The sequence below is a fragment of the Leptinotarsa decemlineata genome, unplaced genomic scaffold (genome assembly GCF_025532065.1).
Source record: "Leptinotarsa decemlineata unplaced genomic scaffold, Ldec_3_MD MMD2_tig00026328_RagTag_RagTag, whole genome shotgun sequence".
NCBI classification, from domain to species: domain Eukaryota; kingdom Metazoa; phylum Arthropoda; class Insecta; order Coleoptera; family Chrysomelidae; genus Leptinotarsa; species Leptinotarsa decemlineata.
Genome location: NW_027412688.1, coordinates 15,088,399 through 15,108,552, shown reverse-complemented (window position 1 = coordinate 15,108,552; position 20,154 = coordinate 15,088,399). Strand labels below are relative to the sequence as shown.

The 20,154-nt window shown below is 33.2% G+C and overlaps 1 protein-coding gene across 2 annotated transcripts in view; it reads right to left on the bottom strand.

Moving 5' to 3' along the window:
* Positions 1-2,194, bottom strand: part of LOC111506664 (monocarboxylate transporter 12) — a 121,670-nt gene extending 119,476 nt beyond the window's left edge. The window contains exon 1 of one of the 2 annotated variants that reach the window (XM_074182747.1): positions 1,856-2,194. In XM_074182747.1, the coding sequence (XP_074038848.1) occupies positions 1,856-1,927 (72 nt within the window). In that variant the 5' untranslated portion in view covers positions 1,928-2,194. The remainder of the gene's footprint in view (positions 1-1,855) is intronic. The other variant, XM_023161796.2, reaches the window with a different exon arrangement.
* Between the last annotated feature and the right edge of the window lie 17,960 nt (positions 2,195-20,154).

Below are 20,154 nucleotides of genomic sequence, written 5' to 3'. Positions count from 1 at the left end.
ATAAATATTTATGGATTTTATTTTCGTACTTCTCTCCCATCTCAAGTCGTTGCTTTTACACTAACATATTTGAGTGTAGAGGCAACAATATTCAATGTATACGAAATATATGTAGAAATATATTTCTCGGCATTTTCTGAAAATGTTATTCACTATTTTGCATTCTAGGGTGGAAAATACCCGAAGTGTGTGAAATGAAATTACTTTTCATATTGTTCCCATTTTAGTCATCTATTTTTACTTTTGCACGTAACCAACCTGAATTTAATGTATTAATTGGGTTTTCAGAGTCCCAATCGTTTTTGCCCCAAATATCTATTTGGATTCTCTTACAGTATTCATTTCTTCAATACGAGTATGAGGTAGTTTTTACAAGATTTTTCATGAGAAATTGAAAAAAATGCTCGATTTCGAAAGTGTGTCTACGCAGTTCTTTTCAAATCATTGTAAACCTTAACATTCAAGTTGAATTCATGATTTTAGAATATTACTGGAGTTTTTTCCCAACACCAAATCGTTATTTTTACACTCCGACTCGTGTTTCGATCACCAAGTGATCATCTTCAAGAGGAAGATAAAACTGATCACCAAGGGATCATCTTCCTCATCTTCCTCTTGAAGATGATCACTTGGTGATCGAAACACGTGTCGATGTGTGAAAATAACGATTTGGTGTTGGGAAAAAACTCCAGTAATATTCATTACTATACCAAAGGTTCCAAACAGTACATCATAAGTACATGATTTTAGAAGTTGTCAACTACATGCATGAAGAACTTCTTAATCATCAAGCCAACGAAATTATTATCAAGCTAACAAAATAATAGGTTTCTATGCAATTTATACCGAATTTAGTATTATAAATTAGGAAAATAACTTTTTCGAAGTCATCCTATGTAATCCTACAGCAAAAATGGGAGATGCAAGTATATAAACTCTCACAGCTTTCTCAAAACGAACATTTTAACATATTCTAGAAATTTTACTGCAAAATAGCCAAAATTTCATAAGGAACATATCAAAGCCGAAACTTAGCATCCATAATCAATATCGACCGAGAACTACCTGTGATTTGAATTCTCAGTAGATCCCATAGATGGCGTGATCACAGGGTGATCGTCCTCGCTACTACTCATATTAGTTTATTAGATAAAAAAATGTGTATGATATTTTATCCGTTATAATACATTGACATGTATAACACTATTATATTCGAAAAGTATTTTCATAATACACTCAAGAGTAAACTGTAATTGAATTCCTATGACATTCGGCACACCTTCATGACAATTTGATGAAGAATATAGACAAAGGCCTTCAGACATTCTGAGCGATGTCAAAACTGAATTGTACATCAATGTTAGTATCTTCAAGAAATTAGACATCAAAAGTTGAAGTTTGTCAATTTATGTCCATATATTTTTTTATACTTCCAATACTTCGAGAAATACTAGAAAAATGAAATAAAGTAATTTCCCCTAAATATCTTGGAAATAGATGAAAATATAAAAAATTCTATTACAATGATTTTCTCGATTTTCATGAAAAGAAATTAACTTTTTCATCCATACCAGAGAAGTGTCGCGTTGTGAATCTTGCAGTTATATAAAGCCTAATCTCGAGAAAAAAAGTCATATATCGTTCACTTATTTTCAATTATTTTGTGTATACGAATGATAGGTTGTTGCAAACTATGGAATCCAATGAAAAAAGTTATTTTAGGTTTGGCAATCTTCCAATTAATTCACCAAAACAAACTTCTTCATTGTCCCTTCTACTTCACGAAGTATTATTCAAACTAGTTAAAAAAATATGCATTGGGTCTATTTGGGATTCTTCAGGAAAAATCACTTACATTTATCATTGCTGCCCCTATGACCACCATCCATCCCCAGCCCCCATCGGGGGCAGAAGCGTTCGGTTCCATTTTCGAAATTCAACTACACGTGAAAAAAAACACTGAACTTAGCGCACCGAGGTGTCGTTTACATTGTACTTTTATCAGGTCTCGATTTTATTTCACTGATTCGATAGTCGATAAAATGATATCAGCTGTTAATGATAAAACCAGTCTTGTATCTAAACAATCCACTAGCGCACAACATGCCATGAAACTTTGAATAAGTACTCAACGAAGCATGGTGCAAACGCGTCTGGTCATCGGTTGAAAATACGGTATTTGTCGGAACATTTTAATTACGTACATATTTATTGTGACTGAAATAAACAGTTGACTGTCACGTGCTACATTCGTTTAATCTCTATACGAATTTGTGGCGTTTCCTCTGTTTTTATCGAACGTTGCGTTTAGTCGGCCATCAATCAGAACGTTGGCCCTCTATCAATTTTTGACCCTGATCAAGTGATTGAAAATGATTTTAGGAGTCATATTATCATGGGAAATAGACCGCTCGATTTTTTTTCTATTGAGTGCATTAATGACACTATCTTTATAGGAGAATGAAGCTTCCCTAAAGAAGCGAAAGCCGATTTGTATATTTACTCAAATAATCCATCCATCCCCAACAGTCATTTTTCCATCTTTTATTTATTGTTTCATTAATGATTTTATAGGCGGACATATAAAATTGGCAAATATGTTTTATCGCCGATGCATCATAAAATAGGCAACTGAAAACTTTTCTCCAATTATGTTTACATTTTTATTTTGCATCCATTCAGAAAATTATTCATTTTTTTTAAATATCGGAAAAAATGGATATAATTTTACCAAAAAAAAATCAAGTAACACTTTGTTGTGAGATGTTTACTAGACAGTTCACAAAAGTGCAACACGTGTTTCGCTATACAATAGCTTCCTCAAGCGTTTTCATATTGCCTGAATTTTACTCAATTTGTTCTTTATTTAATAACAATTTGAATAATGTAACCTTCTACATAGGTGTGACTAATAACTTTATTTGAGTTTGAGTAAAAACTAATCAAATTTTTTAAACATCATAAAAAAATTTCAAACTCATCAAATGGAAACGAACAATCTGTGGATCATATAATAAAAATTGAAATCATGACTACTCAATACCCAATAAATTCACCTGAGTTCAGAAAGAAAAAATCTTCCATCTTATTCTATGAACAACTTGAACTTCCAATTCCCACATTAAAAAATTGATTGAGGAGAAAAAAGAATTGGATTACATTTGGTCATTCAGTAAATGATCGAAATTCTGAAATATATTCCTTCTATGTACTCCAAAATATTCAATTCCAACGCTTTCTTTCCAAATGTAATAGTCGTGGTTGAACTCATGCCCTTCTATTGAAAGTTTGTTAATATGGAATTGGTCATCACATTTAAGAAACTACTTCTATGTTCTTTCATTCTTTGAGAAAAGGTACTCCCCGTTTGGCCAATATAAAGTTTTGAACAAGAGTCACAAGTCTACTTATATACTCCTGATATAACTGACACTGGGGTCTTGTTTTCATTGAATTTTATCAAACAAGTCGCTGTCAACAACGGTTACAAGATAAATATAATCAACTCTATTTTTTCAAAATACTCTTGATACAAACCATTCACCAGATATATCCCACTTCAATGAACAGTAATGAGAGCCATAGGACATCAACTTAATTTGGTGAACCCACCAACCACATTGCTCATTTTTTTGAAAAGGCTAGTCTTGAACGTGACTTACCGAACAAATAATAATTTTAGACCAAACTGGAGTGTCGTATATATCAAGAATAAATAAGTTGAATTGTTGTTCTTGTCCAAAACTTTATATTGGCCAAACGGGGAGAACATATTCCCGAAGAATAAAAATACCATACAAGTAATTTTCTGAATGTGGGGACCAATTCCCATTCGCAAACCATTTTTCGACAAAAGGGCATGAGTTCAACAATGATTATGAAGTATTCCATTTGGACCAGAGAGGTTTGAAAGTCAATCTTTTGAAGTTTTCACAAATTAATAGATTTGAGGTGGGTTAACTGAAACTGCAGACCACAGCAGAACCCGGACGCCAATCAAAACATCAACTAGGGGTCAATTTCTTTAAATAAAAAAGACGGGATTCAGCCTGATAATCATAGTGAACTACTCTTCGAAAGTCGTGGTTTAATGAAATCATCTTGTTGATTATGTATACAGAGTATCAAAATGAGAACAGTACTGATGGAAATAACCCAAGAATGAAAAAAGTCACAAAATAACCAAATGTGTTTCGAAAGCGGCATATGAACAGATACTTATACTAGCATCCTATTGCACCATGGAATCAAACTTATATATTCTAGTAAGTAAGTCAACCGACTTTCCTCAGAAACTAACATCCTAACAGCAAAGCTGAGCTGTAATATCACAGAATGTATGAATCACAGATCGGAAGCTCCGCCTTTTTTCTTTGATGCCAGAATAGGCTTGTATCATGATTTTTGGTTTAAAGTTCACTTGATAGAAATTTTAAATTGAAAAACAGTGCACTTTGTTTCATCTCTCTTAGAACCGTAGTTTTCCCGTAATTAATTATTAAAAATCGAATGTGATAGGGTGGTAACGTCACGGCCCTATTCCCGCTTCTTGTTCGATTGACAAATAGGAACAATAGAAATAATCAATATTGCCGAATCGTAAAATTTACGGAGCCTATAATTATCAGTTTATTTATGGAAGTGTATATGAACCAGTTAACGATTCAAATAATGGAAAATTCTACAAATGAAACAAAATGTACACGAAAAATCATGTTTGGAACTATGTTCTAGATCTAACATCAGTACACAAAGTCGAAAAATCACAAAATATTTACCTTCCTAAACTATGATTTTATACATTATTCAATAATATACAGTCATGAAAATAAAAAAATATAGCAAACTGGATTAAAGAATCATTTCAAATATTCAATTCATTCTACAATCCTCAATCTGTACAACTGCGATTTATTATGAAAAAAACCATTCCTACATACATACCTCTTTCTAGTAAAATGAAAAGCATTTGATTTTTTTGCAAAAATATCAATTCATTTTCTTTCATACTTTCAGCAACAGTATTAACTCCAGATAATACTTCCTGTGGAGAATACTTGAAGTTGAAATAAAAAACTGTGTCATCAAATTCCATATTTGCATTCCCCTGTCATTTATAGTCACTTTTTATATGATTTCTATAAAGTCTTGGAAGAGTGGAAGGATTGTAGTCATTTCTTTTCAATGCTTTCACCAAATTTTTTTCTCATCATTTCATCCTATTGGGTACCTGAATTCATTATATGAAGTAACTTACCTATACACTTGGCAACTCCGCTCTAGATACGATTAATTTTATTGGTCAATAGACACGCGGCCAATTTGAATTCTTGCTTTTTGAATTGTTTTTTTTGTCTGCAAATTAGGTGACCGATTAGGCTTGATAAGTATAATATAAAATCTGTTTTTCGTTAACCAGCTGTCGCACCCCTATGAACGACAACCCTCAGAAGTCGAAACTTGTGCGAGCTAAGGATTAACGAGGTCTTATTTTTTAACGTGTGATTCCTAACACGGGTTGGACGATAGCAAGTGAAGATCGATCGTTCATACTAGGGCTTGAACCACCGACCAACACGGCAGTCAATTCGAGTTAGTGAACAAAGCACCCACGCGGAACCACTTGGCTACCGGCCGACCATACCCCTAATGATCAGTCTATAAGCAAACCAGTATCATTTTCCATAGTATGAAACAAGCCCATTGCTACCGCAGCAACCTCAATATGGGATTTAATTGCAAACACAATTTGTAAGATACCTATCAGATATGAGGTAAACCTAGCAAAAACATTTTGTCATTATCGAAATGACTTTTGAAGTTCCTGAAAGGTGAGATCTACGCCAAGTGCTATACGTCCCGATAATAATATAAAAATTATTCATCAATTATTATTTATGACATTCATTATGACGCATTTATAATCAACTAGAGTTCATTAGGAGCAGGTAGATACTCGTTATTTTATTTCCATACCATAGTTGTTACCATTTCCGACCCGTTTTGGCTAAAGTAAAACAATAGAAAATCAGCCAATAACCTAAAATACATATGATAGCCCTTTGAATCCTTTCAAATTGTTGTACTAAGTCATCTCTTCATAGTGTCTAATGTCACCTGACTCTGCGGTGATATAGACCGCCAAGTGAAAAATCGCTTTCTTCCTTTCTATGTAGCTTTCACTGCATACCCAGGAATTAAACAATTAGGAGAGTCCAAAAGCTTTGAATTAATGATTCAATACCAAACATATTTGATTTGTGTTGAAAACTACAGAGAAATATTCAAAACAGTTTCTCATTGGATTTCTCATTTATTTGAAGATCAATGTTGAAGCTTGGCTTTGAAAAATGCATCCATTGAAGCTCTGGCTTGAATTTATGATGACCTATGTTTGAGTATCACATTAGTGGCATATTCGAAAGGGGGTTAAGGACAGATGAGTTCCTACTTTCCATTCATTCATACTAGTATCACTGACGACTTGTATGGCAGATCAAAACAGCGTTTTCTGGTATTGGTTCATGTATGCAATGCTTTTGAGTTCTAAATTCATTCAATAACTAACTAATAAAAAATGAAGTCGCTTCAATCTATGAGGTAGTATGAATATTTCCTCTCGAAACTTTTATGTTTTCCATAATATGGAATGAATTCAGAAATGAGGACCTGACATGCGAAACACCCCAGTTAGTATGAGATATTGTACTATTTTCAGATGCAAACTTCTGGTGCAGATTTTTCTTACTCGTCAAAGGCGCAGAACGGCCATGCTACAGTTACGTAGAAACTATATGGGCTCAGTAAGCTGAACATATTTCTGATGAATCCTGAACTATTAGTTGTTACTGAGTTAACGAACCATACCACTGATGATATATTCACCACTGGGTCTACAAAACATAAATATATTGTTGCTAGAGCAAATATTTTCACAAAATTCCTTGAATTTCAGATGATGAAGACATTTGCATCATATTCCAATTTCACTATATGATTTATATGTTGCTACGAAAATAAATTAGTAAATATCTTATCAGATGTATACATTGCAGATTCAGACTGTTGATTAATTAACGAAGTAACATTTCATAGAAAATGATGCGATGTTTGTTTGAAGGTAGTTAACAATGTTTCATGGTGAATTTCATTACTTCGGACTTCCATTATCCAATATGATATAGAATGATTTAAAATCCCTGAAAGAACCAATACAATTGGTAAATTAAATGACTAACTGAAAAAAAAAATTATATTAAGCACAAAAATTCTGAAATTGAATTACATTGAAATAAAACACAAGCAAAACATTCAAAATTGAATAATAGAATGAAAAAAGGAAATAAAAATTGAAAGATTTCCAGCCAAGTTACTTCACGACGTTTCGATTGTTAGTATCTACAATGATCTTCGGGTGATGACTGAACTATTTCTCCGGGAGATGACTATTTATAGGTCATTCGAGTGCTTTCACCTAACCCCTTTTTCCAGTTCAGCGAACTACTAGGGGTAATCGAAGTCACAGAGCATGACCAATCAATCAGTCTCGACGTGGAAAGCCTTCACACCAGCGTTCCTGTCGAAGAATCCCTTCAAATCATACAGAGGAAGCTACCCGAAGACGGGGATCTGGAAGATAGAACGAACTTACCTAAGGAAGTAATCATGAAATTACTACAATGCTGTGTACGAAACTGTTATTTCCAACTGAAGGACGAATTCTTTACACAAGATGAGGGACTGCCAATGGGGTATCCAACATATATATGAGGTGGTTTGAAACTCTGGCCATTGTAGAAGCTCACAAGAAGTCCCGAGATACCTTGACGACACCCCCATAATATGGGACCATGGGAATACAGAACTAGACACCTTCCTGAAGCACGTCGGTAGCGTGAGACCTTCTATCACTTCCACAATGAATAGGGAAGTCCACAACGAATTTCCATTCTTAGACGAATTGGTGAAGAGGACCGACACTAAGTGGAAAACATATGTTCCAAGATGGCGGAAAGTAAAGATAAGATGTTAAATCTAGAATGTGAATATTGCAAAAAAAATGTAATAAAAAATCCAATGTCATGCCAAAACTGCAGGAAAGCATATCATAAAAGCTGCCTGGAGAGAAAAAACTGCTGTAAACAGGAAATTGAAGAAAATCTATACAGACAATCCAAAGGTCAATCTCTAGGTACACTCGTTAATAGCCCTTGGGATAAGGATGCGACTGGCACAAATGTTGCGGATGCACTCACAACAAATGAGAAAATGGATTATGAAAAACTGAAAATAAAAGTGGTCATGCAAAGGAAAATCATCAAGCAATTGGAAGAGAATAATAAACTTTTGTCTGAAAATAACACATTATTGAAATAAAGTAAGGAGCTGATCCAAGAAAATAAGTAAACCTGCAAAAACAAAACGCTACATCGGAGATAAGAACGGGCATTCCTTCTGTTAAAAAAACCATGAATAGCATTGTGAAACAGAGTGGTCATACCATACCGAAATTTGATATACGAGAGGTTCAGAAAAACTGGTCACATCAAAATTTAAGTAAACATGAGTCAACATCTGCCGAAACTAATGGGAACTCCAGCTCTGATGGAAAGCAAAATGAGATGTCCAACATTGAGAAGGAACCGCTCAAATTGATGAATGATATCATCAATTTGACTGATCAAGAAGAGCCAAACAAGAATGAGATAGAAGAATATAGTGAGTGGAAAACAGTGGAAAGGAGACATAAAAAAATATCATCGGAAAAACATTGCACAAGCAGAGGATGGAAATGGAAAATTCAGAGGACGGCATCCAAGAGTATAGATGTTTATATACAGGGTTAATCAAGATGTTGAAGAAAAATACATTCAAGAATACTTACAGGAAAAGACTAATCGAAACGCACAAGATTTTACAGTAACTCTCCTAAAAGAACAAAACGAATTCAAGAGTTTTATGGTAGCGGCGGATTTCAAATTTAAGGAAGATTTTTACAAACCATCCTTCTGGCCTCGAGGTGAGGGATATCGCAGATATGACTTCAGAACAGATGGACCTACAGTGGGACCAGTTTCTTTTTTAGAAAGAGCAAGGAAAGACTCCAATTGAATTCTAATGAGCAATCACCAATATTGGTAAATTCCAGTAAATGCGATTTCAAGAATCGCATTTACTGGAAAACCTGTGAGTGCGGTAAGGCCTTAATCGGTGAAACTAAAAGACCATTGAATGTCCGCATTGTCGAGCACAAAGAACCAGCAAATTTGGAATAGCAGAGCATGTATGAACTCATCAACATAAAATCAAGTGGTTCCAATCTGAAATAATCCTCAGGAAAGAACACTGGTTTAGGATGAGTTATCCCAGAATATGTTATCCAACAACGTATTTAGCCAAGTCAGCGTAGGGAAACGCAACCCATAATCAAGGGGAAAACGGCCAACTTCCGATAAATGGTCATCTCTTGCTAAACCAGTGAAGCAGAGAGAGGGAAAAGAAGATGAAAACATTCGAGTGACCTGTAAATAGTCAATTTTACACGATTATATATACTATTAATCGAAACGTTGTGAAGTAACTTGACTTGAAATATTTTAAAATTTATTTCCTGCTTTTGTTTAATTGATCAATTTTAAATTTTTTGCTTGTATTTTATTTTATTGTAATTTCATTTCAGGTTTTTTTGCATAATATAATTGTTATTTTCAGCTATTTATTTTAATTTCCAATTGTATTGGTACTTTCCGGGACTTTGAATCATTTCATATCATATTAGACAATGAAAGTCCTAACAAATGTTGAGGAAAGATCGCATATAATACTACTCCTGCAAAAATGCATAGAATAATGTGAATATGAAAATGAGTGATTCAAATTTTTACATTTACAGCATTGAAAGATGCAAGCACTTCAAGTTTATTTTCTTATTGTTCTTTGAAGTTTTACACGTGTACAGTACATTTCTCAGAAACCTACAGGATTCTCTACAAAACGTATACAAAGAGACTTGATAGGGAAAAAATTTGTCGAAGTATTTCGAGAAATCTGTATTACGGCAGACACTGTGGTTGTGCTGATTTATTATTCACTTTTACTTAGACTTGAATGAAGCTTTTCATCCACGAGTTTGGAAATCATATCGACCATAATCCTTTATATAACCAGCATTCCTTTTTGGAAATATAGTTGAATTTCTTTTTCATAATATAGCATACTTCCCCATATAATTGTAAAAGAAAATAGGTATATGAGTCCTGTGGTCTATAATTTAAATAATTTGTATCATTTAACAACGAAAATTGACTCATTAGCATCGTACTGTACTACCCAGCAGAAAATGCACCCGATGAAGTATTTTTCTTGCCCCGATATGAGTAAAAAGTGGTGTGAAGTCATGTGAAATGACTGGTTTTTCCAAACAACTAGTTTTCATTGTTATGAAGATCACTTCAACGTAAGAATATCAATTTCTAAACAATTCAATCTATGTTTTTGTATTTGTTGAACACTTCATCATAACCTACTTTGTAAGTGATTGAGTTGAAGTTGTTCGAAAGTACCTAAGAATATTCCTTTAGTACCTATGTATTGGCATGCCCTACTTCTTTACAGATTCTATTTTAAGTTTTTTTTGTGTTTTTAGGTAGAGAAAGGATAAACCAATTATATTCAATACAATATCGTTACTTAGCAAAACAATTGAAATACTATATTACGATCAAAGAAAAGTGTCTTTCGGTGTGAATTTCAGTGTCATAAGGATAATAAGTATTGATTTCCAGTAGAGAGGAACGGTTTCAAAAACAGAAAACATCAAATAATAGTTGAAGAACTTTTATCTAGGCCTCCTGTTAAACAAATTTTTACCAGTGCTCCGAAAATAACTGAATCAACATAAAACAATTAAACGAAAGCAAGGTTTTCTTCACTCAATAGATATTTAAAAGATATTGAAAACAGAAAGTTGTCTGTATTTCGTATTTTAACTGAAATATCTCCGACTTTCAACTTAGTTCGGCTGTGCGACGAAAAAAATATCAAACTTTTCCTTTTCCGCCGTCTTTTTTTCAGGTTTCCCAACACTTGTTGAAACGAACATTGATATACTGAACAATCACTTCATCTTAGGAGGTTTTTCAATTCAACAGAATACTAATTTTCTGATTATTTTTTATCTTAGTCGGAGCAGAAAAAATTATGTCAAATTTTAATTCCTATGGAAGCTATCAGTGAAAATAGATTCCATGTGATGTTGACTTTTGACTTTACTGCTCACACTGCATATTCATTTACACCTTCAATTTTGATTATGAATATTCTTAGTCACCATTCATAAAACTGAGATAATTCACGATGGGTTTTAAAAATTCCAGTGTAATGGAAAAATTGTGACAATTGAAATGGAAAAGCGACATTGTGTCTTTCAGAATCAATGATAGTGTGACGGGAAAAAAGTTTGACATTTTATCTCTGATGAGAGGTAACAAAATGTCACTTTTTATGAAATTACTTCTTTCCCCGTGAAAAAAGTGAGTACTTTTTTACTTTTTTCACTATATATATATATATATATATATATATATATATATATATATATATATATATATATATATATATATATATATATATATATATACATACCTACATAAGTGAAGGTAGAAATTTAATTTTTCAATATTGAATCGTCGTTTTTCCCGTCACAGAAAAAACTTGTGTATTATACACGGGAAAAATATTAGATTTCGGTTTTCGGCACTCGGTTTTTTGTCTCCCTCCGCTTCGCATCGGAAGTCAACACAACCTCGAGCTAAAATCTAATACTTTTTTCCCTTGTATAATAAATAACTATTCTTGTGCACCTCAAAAGTGACATAGGTTTCAATATATTTTTCAGTGCCTCCCAAAAAAAAACTGTTATGAATTATTCGAAATTGAAGAATTTAAAATCAGTTAGTTAGCTGCATCGATGCAGTTCACTATTGAAATGTCTTCATTCGAATGCAGCGGTCAGCTGAGTTAATTGTCGAAAATTAAAAATATCATTTATCATTCAAACTACTGATGGATAAAATCAGTTATGTAATATGTTTTCATTTGATTATTTTATCGCAATTAGCGTCAATCTAACTCACTTGAGAGAGAAAATGTGAAGGGGAAAAATTCGTTATCAGTAAATTGAATCTGGTCGTAATCTGGTGTAACTATGACAAGAGTAAACTGTGTTTCAAAAAACCTCTTTTCAATTGTTGTCCGTTTATTGATTCCAAATTCAGAATAATTACATATCCAGAAGAGATATTTGAACACAAATCACTATTTCCTCAGAACATGTATTTCATCATCAAATACATTCTTTACATGTATTTAATACCAATACTACCCAGTAATATTACTGTGATGACATATGTACTAGTAATTATATTTGTAGAAAACTGAGTTGATCCCTTAACATATCAATAATTGAAATGTACGAAATGTGAAATTGTGAAAAGGCTATTAAAAACTTTATTTCATTGCCACTTTTTAATTGATGTAAACTTTTTTTTTTCATTTCTACTTTTTATTGAAAGAAATATGATGGAATAACCATAAAATTAATAAATATTTCGACCTTTCTGAAGAACTGATAAATAGTACATTGTTTTTTGTGAAACATATACGGAATTCACGAACTAACTCATCGGTTCAAAAAGTATGTTTTTCCTACTCCTGTATGAAATTCTCCATTGAAATTCATTTTTAGTTTGTGAAAAACTAAAACCTTTAGAAAGGTTGATTTTCTTCAAAAAAATTATTTTGCCCTAATACTCACGTACATCTTGTATCTAAAGAAAACATATGCAAATAATCTAAACATCTTTTCGAGTAGTTCACAGATAGTGTTGAATTTTCGGAAATCCCCACTATATTTAGTTCATAGTTATTGTTAGTAGTAAGCGTATGTCCAAATATATTCCGCATTTTTTCATCACCCGGTATACGTCTCTTTCCCCGCACATATCCTCAAAGGGACTAGTCGAAAAACAGTTTTCGCAATGGAAAATATGAATAATGATTTTCCTTTCTATTTTAGGAATCAACCATTTCTTTATAAATTAATTGACGCACTATTAATTTTTTTTAAGAGTTTTGAAATCATTTTCTCGGAATAGAGATGGAACTTCTTCGATAGTCCAGGCAAAACATACTTTCGAAAAATCTTCATTTTTCAGAATCATCGTTTAATGAGAGTAATGAATATCACATGTGACCAATTGTTGGAAAACAATAGTGATTAAGGAGGTTGCCAATGGACGACACCAACCTTTTGTTTCCATAATGTCTTCTGAGTCTTCCACTTCCTTATCTTTGATTGGGGTGAACCCCTGGGACAATCAATCAATCATTCATTTTATTCATTATAAATTATACAGTTTATTATCACTTTCACAATGATATAAAACACAGAAACAGGTACACTTTAAAAGCAGGATTCAAGACAAATTTGTTAATTTCATACAAAAATCTCAGGTACAAATATACCTACAAGATGTGAGATAATATTCAAATGAAGTTGTGAAATTTAGAACATCACGATTATGTATCATTCGTGAAGTTGTCGTCAAAAATGCTAACTCTAATCGAGTGATTTTTTTCGATTCATATAAAAATAAATTTGATGACAGAACGTCAGGATCTCAATCTATGAAAGATTTTTGTACAGCTTGAAATATGGTGATGAAAAAATGTTTTTGTTTTTCAATATCTACTTTGAAATAAAACTGGCAAATTTCGGTTCAATTATCAACATCGAAAATGAAAACTTATCCCATTCAAGAGCGAATAGATATAATTTTAGCGAATGGTGAGTGTTAAGAAAATTGCGTTTTGGCGTCAAGGGCGTATGCCCAAAAATATCCAGACCGGAATCATCTAAACAAGTTACTTTTCAAACTATTGCTTGCCAGTTGTGGTTAGTTAGGTAGGCTATAGTATAGATTATGCTGTACATGACCCCTCCCGATATAGAAGGCCACGACACTCAATATAATGAGGCCCTCATATCCTATAATTTAGGTTTGAAATCATTCTTACGGCTTTCCTCTGTGCACGAAATACGTCAACAATACGTGGTGAGTGTCCCTTCGACAGGATTATGATCGTCTACCGGACAATATGAAAAAACAAAAACGTTATCTATCCATTTTCACACATGATCCACAAAAATGTGGATCAGACACTGCATATTTCTACTATAGTTCGTTCAGTATTTATTGTCTGAGGGTAAAAGAATTTCAAGAATTTCAAAGAAAGCAACATAGTCATCTCCCTCAAAATCTTTGAGATATGTCTACCCTCTATATTCTTCGAGGACGCCGCTAACGAGCCATTAAAATAGGGATATGCGACAAAGAATGCAAAAATACCGCCAAAAGAACCGCTCGATGTTTTTTCTGGTATTACGTTTGAGATAATATTAATAGGCGTCGGACTGGAGGTATTGATATGAATTTTTCATTGATATATTCTGTATGATGAGAATATAATTAAAATATGGTGAAAACTCATTTTGTTTAAATATTTTATTTTGGGAAGGACAATTTATATTTGAAATAGTTTTCAATTATTTAGAATTGTTACCTTCTACAGATCTATAAAATAATCAGAATAATGAATTTATAAATAAATACAAATGTAGAAAGGGCAAAAAGTTACTTTATTTGATAAATTAGCTTTTTGAAAAAAAATCAAATTTGTCATTAACTTGAATTTAAAATATTTTGCATATTAAAAGAAATATGTATCATCTGGTGACGTTTTAAAAACTCTATCCATTTTCTTTATTCAACCTATTTAAATCAAAACACTATAATTTCTAGTTATGATTCGTCTTTTGATGTGAATAAATTTGATATTATTATTATTACCATTGACACTGATAATATCAAATTGATCGTCAGTATGATAATGAAGATGGATAAAGTATTCGAAACATCACCAGATAAGTATACAAATAGAACAGATTTCCGCGGTAAGAAATTCAAACCACTGATTTCGAATTGAACCGAGTTCAAAATTTTGGTTTGTTAAACGTTTCGGCTTCGACTTTGACATTTTCAGGAAGTAGAAAAGTGTGGCTGCACTGAGAGATACACTTCATATATTTTTGTTGGTTTGGAAATGAAAATTCATATTCTTTATTGGATTTTATAGTTGATTCAGAAACAATTTTATGGGATCAATCATGGGAATAATTATTTCGAATGAGACATTGCGATAATTTTAATCTGAAAAGAGTCTACAGGGATTCGTTGAGTGATTCTTCACTGGATGAATCAGTTTAATTAGGATTGATGACAACTGGAATATTTTTTTCTGATAATGAGTCTATGCGATCAACCAGATCCTACAACTCTGCTTCGATTGTGATTGTTTCGTGGATACATTTTTCCCAAGCTTTTTGGTCGACTGTTTCCAGAGCACTGTATAGGTATTTCTTTACTTCACACAGCTTGAAGGTCTTATTATTCCTTGTGGTGAATCCTTTAACTTGAGCCCAAACCAACTCTATTGCATTCAATTCGCAGTGATAAGGCGGCAACCGAAAAATCGACATTCCTTTAGTCTTCGTTATCATATCGGTGACATACCAGACGAATTTTGACTTATGACGTTTAGCCAAGTTGAGGAGCTCCGCTTTTAACAAGGTCGATTCAAAAGGAATAGCTTTCATTTGTAAAGACTCAGTAATATCGGCTTTCTTCCAACACCTCAAACACCATCAATCCATCTTTCACGAATCCTCCACTGCTGGCTATGTGAGTGATGATAAGATGACGACCTTATTCAACTGGAATTTTCAAACCAGTGGACCAACCTTCCATAAAGGAGTGTCTTCCACATTTGATGTTCTGGTCTTGCCAAACCTTCAAGACGGTATGCCCCTCATTGACCTGTTTCATCCAAATAAAAAATAGATTTACCTAGTGCTTCGGCTTTCTCTATTTCTCTTAAATAGTTACTTCTCCATTCTACAATCTCTGATTTTTCTATTAACATGCTCTTTCTAGCTTGCTTTCCAAAAGTGAAATTCAACTCACATAATATCTTCCATAATCGAGATCTTCTTATATCAAGAAAAAACTGTCTTCACGAATAACTGAAAAAACTTTATTTAATGTAGGTATTTCATTTTTTATGTAAAAAGAGTTTACTGTTCTCCTAATAGAATTCTTCACTTCCTATTCGATAACTAAACACTTTCTACCAGTGGATACTTTCGACTCGAAAATGTTTTTTTCCTTGAGTTCCTTGAGAATTCTAAAAATTGTCGATCTATTGACACCGGTCATACTCGCGCATTTTTGCACTACTTCCTACTTACTTTCTATTTCGGGCGGATATTGTATTCTCAAAGAATTATATACATTCATAACAATTGTTTTTTCATTTATATTTAATCGTGAAAAACATCAACGAGTGATGAAAATTCCTTTTTAAAAAGATTTATTTATTTACGAAATACAACTTTTAGCTCAAAAGAACGATGTTAACAGTGTGAATGCTAGTTACTGACTGACTTGAATAAAACAAATGAGCAAACAAGTAAATTCTGCAGAGTCAGGAGATAATGCTGAGTTCGCTTCTTCTCTGGTGGCGGCATGATATAATTCCTCCCTTCGCAGTTTCAACTTCGGAGGGTTACTGAGGAAGTTGAACGGTTCGAAGTTCTATTGGCGCTTCCAAAGGTTCCTTGGACTTCGATCTGGTTCGTTGCACTCTTCGGTAGATGAAGTAAGCCATGAAGACTACCAGAATACAGTATATGATGACAGTCCATGCACTGGGGGTAAATGGGATAAAGTCTGTTCTTGATAGAAGACGGTTTTCAATTATTCTCGACTTGATGTCGTGTAGCTCGTCTAATTCAATTTGGTCCAGATGAAGACTCAGGTTCAGTTTTGTTGCTGAAATTTGCTTGGGTATGTTTACTTCAGGAAATAAAATCGGCTTACTCTGCGTGGCTAAACGAATTTCATTGGAAATGACTTCTTGGAATGTCGTCAATTGGCAACCATTTGGGATCTCGATTAAGAATGAGCCAATCAGTTTGGTCATTTCTTCTTGTTGATGGCATTTCATTTTAATGGTTTCTTCATTTGGTAAGAGGCCAATCCATTGGTTGGAGTCTTCGAGGCGTTTGAACATTGATTGGGTTAGGTGGATATCTATTTGCTGGCAGCTGGATGGATCCTTGATGTCTATAAGCTGGATTTCACAAGGGTTGGTGTTTTTTACTTCGAAGAGCTCAGCTTGTTCACAGATGTATAACTGTGGACGGATTTTCATGCAAGCGTCGCTCATGAATGCGTAGTACAATTCATTTTTTAGTAAATATTTATTTCGCGGTACTATTGCCTTAAACTGATCCCCTGTATAAATAGGAGTTGAATAAAGATGGTAAAGGTTCAGTTCAGAGGAATAGGTTATTGGCCTAATTTTTCAATCAAAGGTATATTTTCTAAACTAATTTCTATCGGTAATTGATTTTTCTTGAACTTAATTTCAAGAGACTCTAGTTCTCTTTTTAGTTCGTTAGTTTTCATTACACTTGAATGCATGATTCCAATTCTTGCAAAGGATATCGAGTTTTCGATGTCTTGAAGAATTGATATAATCATTTCGAACATATTGATTAATTGATTCATTATATCTTTGATAAAATTTGAATTTTCTCTGTAAGCATGATTTTGAACTATTTTTGAAATTTGATTTATTTTTTCTGCCAACATTTCTTCGTTATGATTTATTTGCTGAACCGTTTTATTGAATTTATCAATCAAAGAGATGGCTAAAGTATTTTGTGTGTTTATATTATTTGTCAGTGCATTTTGATTTTGCTGCAGCTGTTTTATTAAATTTTCGTAACGTTCACCGTCATTTGCATCTAAGTTGCCGGTGACAGCTTTAAAAATTGACCCTAAGCCATTTATTAAACCTCTTTTAGTTCTGCTTGGATGTGGTAGTATTTCAATAAGCTTCTTTTCAGCATTTTCTTCTACAAATTTTAAAATTCTCAAATAGTTTGAGGTGTCTTTCAAATAATCTGCATTTTTTGAAATTAAATATTCTAGATTGTATGATTTAGTTTTCAATTTGTTAATTTCAGTTATTATCGGATTCAAATCATAATAATGAATAATCGAATGATAAAATTCTCGTACTTTTGCTGAGCCAAGTTTTACGGGAATCAAGCCGGGATTATTCTCAAGGTTTCGAAGTGTTATTGCTTCTTGGGTCGCGAGAACTCCGGGTAATCTGAAACGATAAACATATGTTTAGTTGTCGAAAGAGTAAACTCTTCGAAGTGGGCGTTTGATATTGTCCATGTGAATCTTTGCTTGATGTGCAGTAGATAAAATTTTTCTGTCTTTATTAACTGATGTAATTTTGCTGGGTTTAGCGAATTTATTAGCGTTCTTTTTCCGTACGTGAGTTTTAACAAATACCTTCTGTTTTCGTTTAAATATTTCTGGGGAATCTCTATTTTCATTCAGTTTGGAAATTGTTTGTTGTTTCTTCGAAATAAGGTCGGAATTTATTTTTGAATAAAGTAGTTTCGCACGTTCTTTGTGTTGTTCGACGTAGTCATTCAGAAGTACTTGGTTTAGTTTCATGTCAAAAGGTTCGTTACTGGTTGTGTGACCATTGATAACATCAATAGGTTTCAATTTAGTTACAGAATGAATGGAGTGATTATAAGCTAGAATTGCATATATCATTTTCATTTTTATTGGTGTTTTTGAAAATCCTTTTGTATTGAGAAGGCGAAGATGCTCGGAAATGGTGGAATGAAATCTTTCAATGACTCCATTTGATTGAGGATGATTTGGAGAACAAAAGTGAACTTTAATCTTATGTAAAGCAAGTAGTTCCGTAACTACTGCATTTTTGAATTCAGTTCCGTTATCTAAAATTATTTGTTTAGGAATGCCATGGTGTGAAAAGAAGTTAATTAAATTATTCGCAACTTCAGTACCTGCGACAGCGTCGAGAAAGTATGCTTGTGCATATTTTGAGAAACTGTCAATTATTGTGAGAAATTTGGATTTTTCAAAGGTGAAAACATTTATGTGAACAATTTCAAAAGGACCTACCGCAGTGGGTGTGACATTCATCTGTGTTTTCACGGGGTTTCTATCATATTTACATCGTTGGCACAACTCGCATTCGTTAATAAATGTTTGAATCGAGTTTTTCATATACGGCCAGTAATATTTTTCTTTTATTCTTTGGAGTGTTTCATCGATGCCTCTGTGGTTTGATTTTCCTTCATGATAATTTCTGATTGTGTTTTCTATATCCCGTTTTTTCGTGACATCTAGAAGTTTCTTATTACATTTTTTGAATTTAAGTGAAGTACTTCTGAAATATTTTTGTAAGATCAATGAGAAAGGCTCATATAAATTAGGATCTTCGAAGAATAGGTGGTATTGATTATCTGGTACAATATATTCTTTAATAAATTTGATAGTTTCTTGTTCCAAATGATTTTTAGAAAGTTGAACATTAATTCTTTTCTTTTTCTCAAATAATATTGTGATCTTTGGTTTAGCTGGGGAGTGCAAAACTGATGAGATAACGATTTGGTTTTGACCATAATTAACAGCGTAATTTACTATTGGGATATTAACGATTGGGTTTTCGTCCGCGTTGGAATGAACAGTATGATTATCGGTTTGTTCGGTTTCTTGAGTATTTTCTAGGGTGGTTTCATTGTCTATCCTTGTACTGTTTTCGTGAGTTTGTTCGATTTCGTTGCTATTATTTAATAGGGGAATAGATAGTTCTTCGAATTGGTTTTCAGTGTTGGTTGCCTCTACGTTTACTACCATAGAGATGTTGTCATTGTCTTGTAAAGGTTGACCAATTTCTAAGATATCTAAAGACGGTTGGTAGTCTGGGGTATCTAGGTTAGTATTAATTGAATTTTGAGGGTTAAAAAAAACAGATGGGCCTGCTAGACGCTCGGACTCTTGGAGTATGTCATCTAGCTCTTCCCAAAAAGTTCTTGTTTCTTTGGTATGTACTTCAACGCGTGACAAGGCGTCTGCGTTGGTATTGAGTTTGCCTTTTTTGTATATTATAGAGAAGTTAAACTCTTCTAGTTTG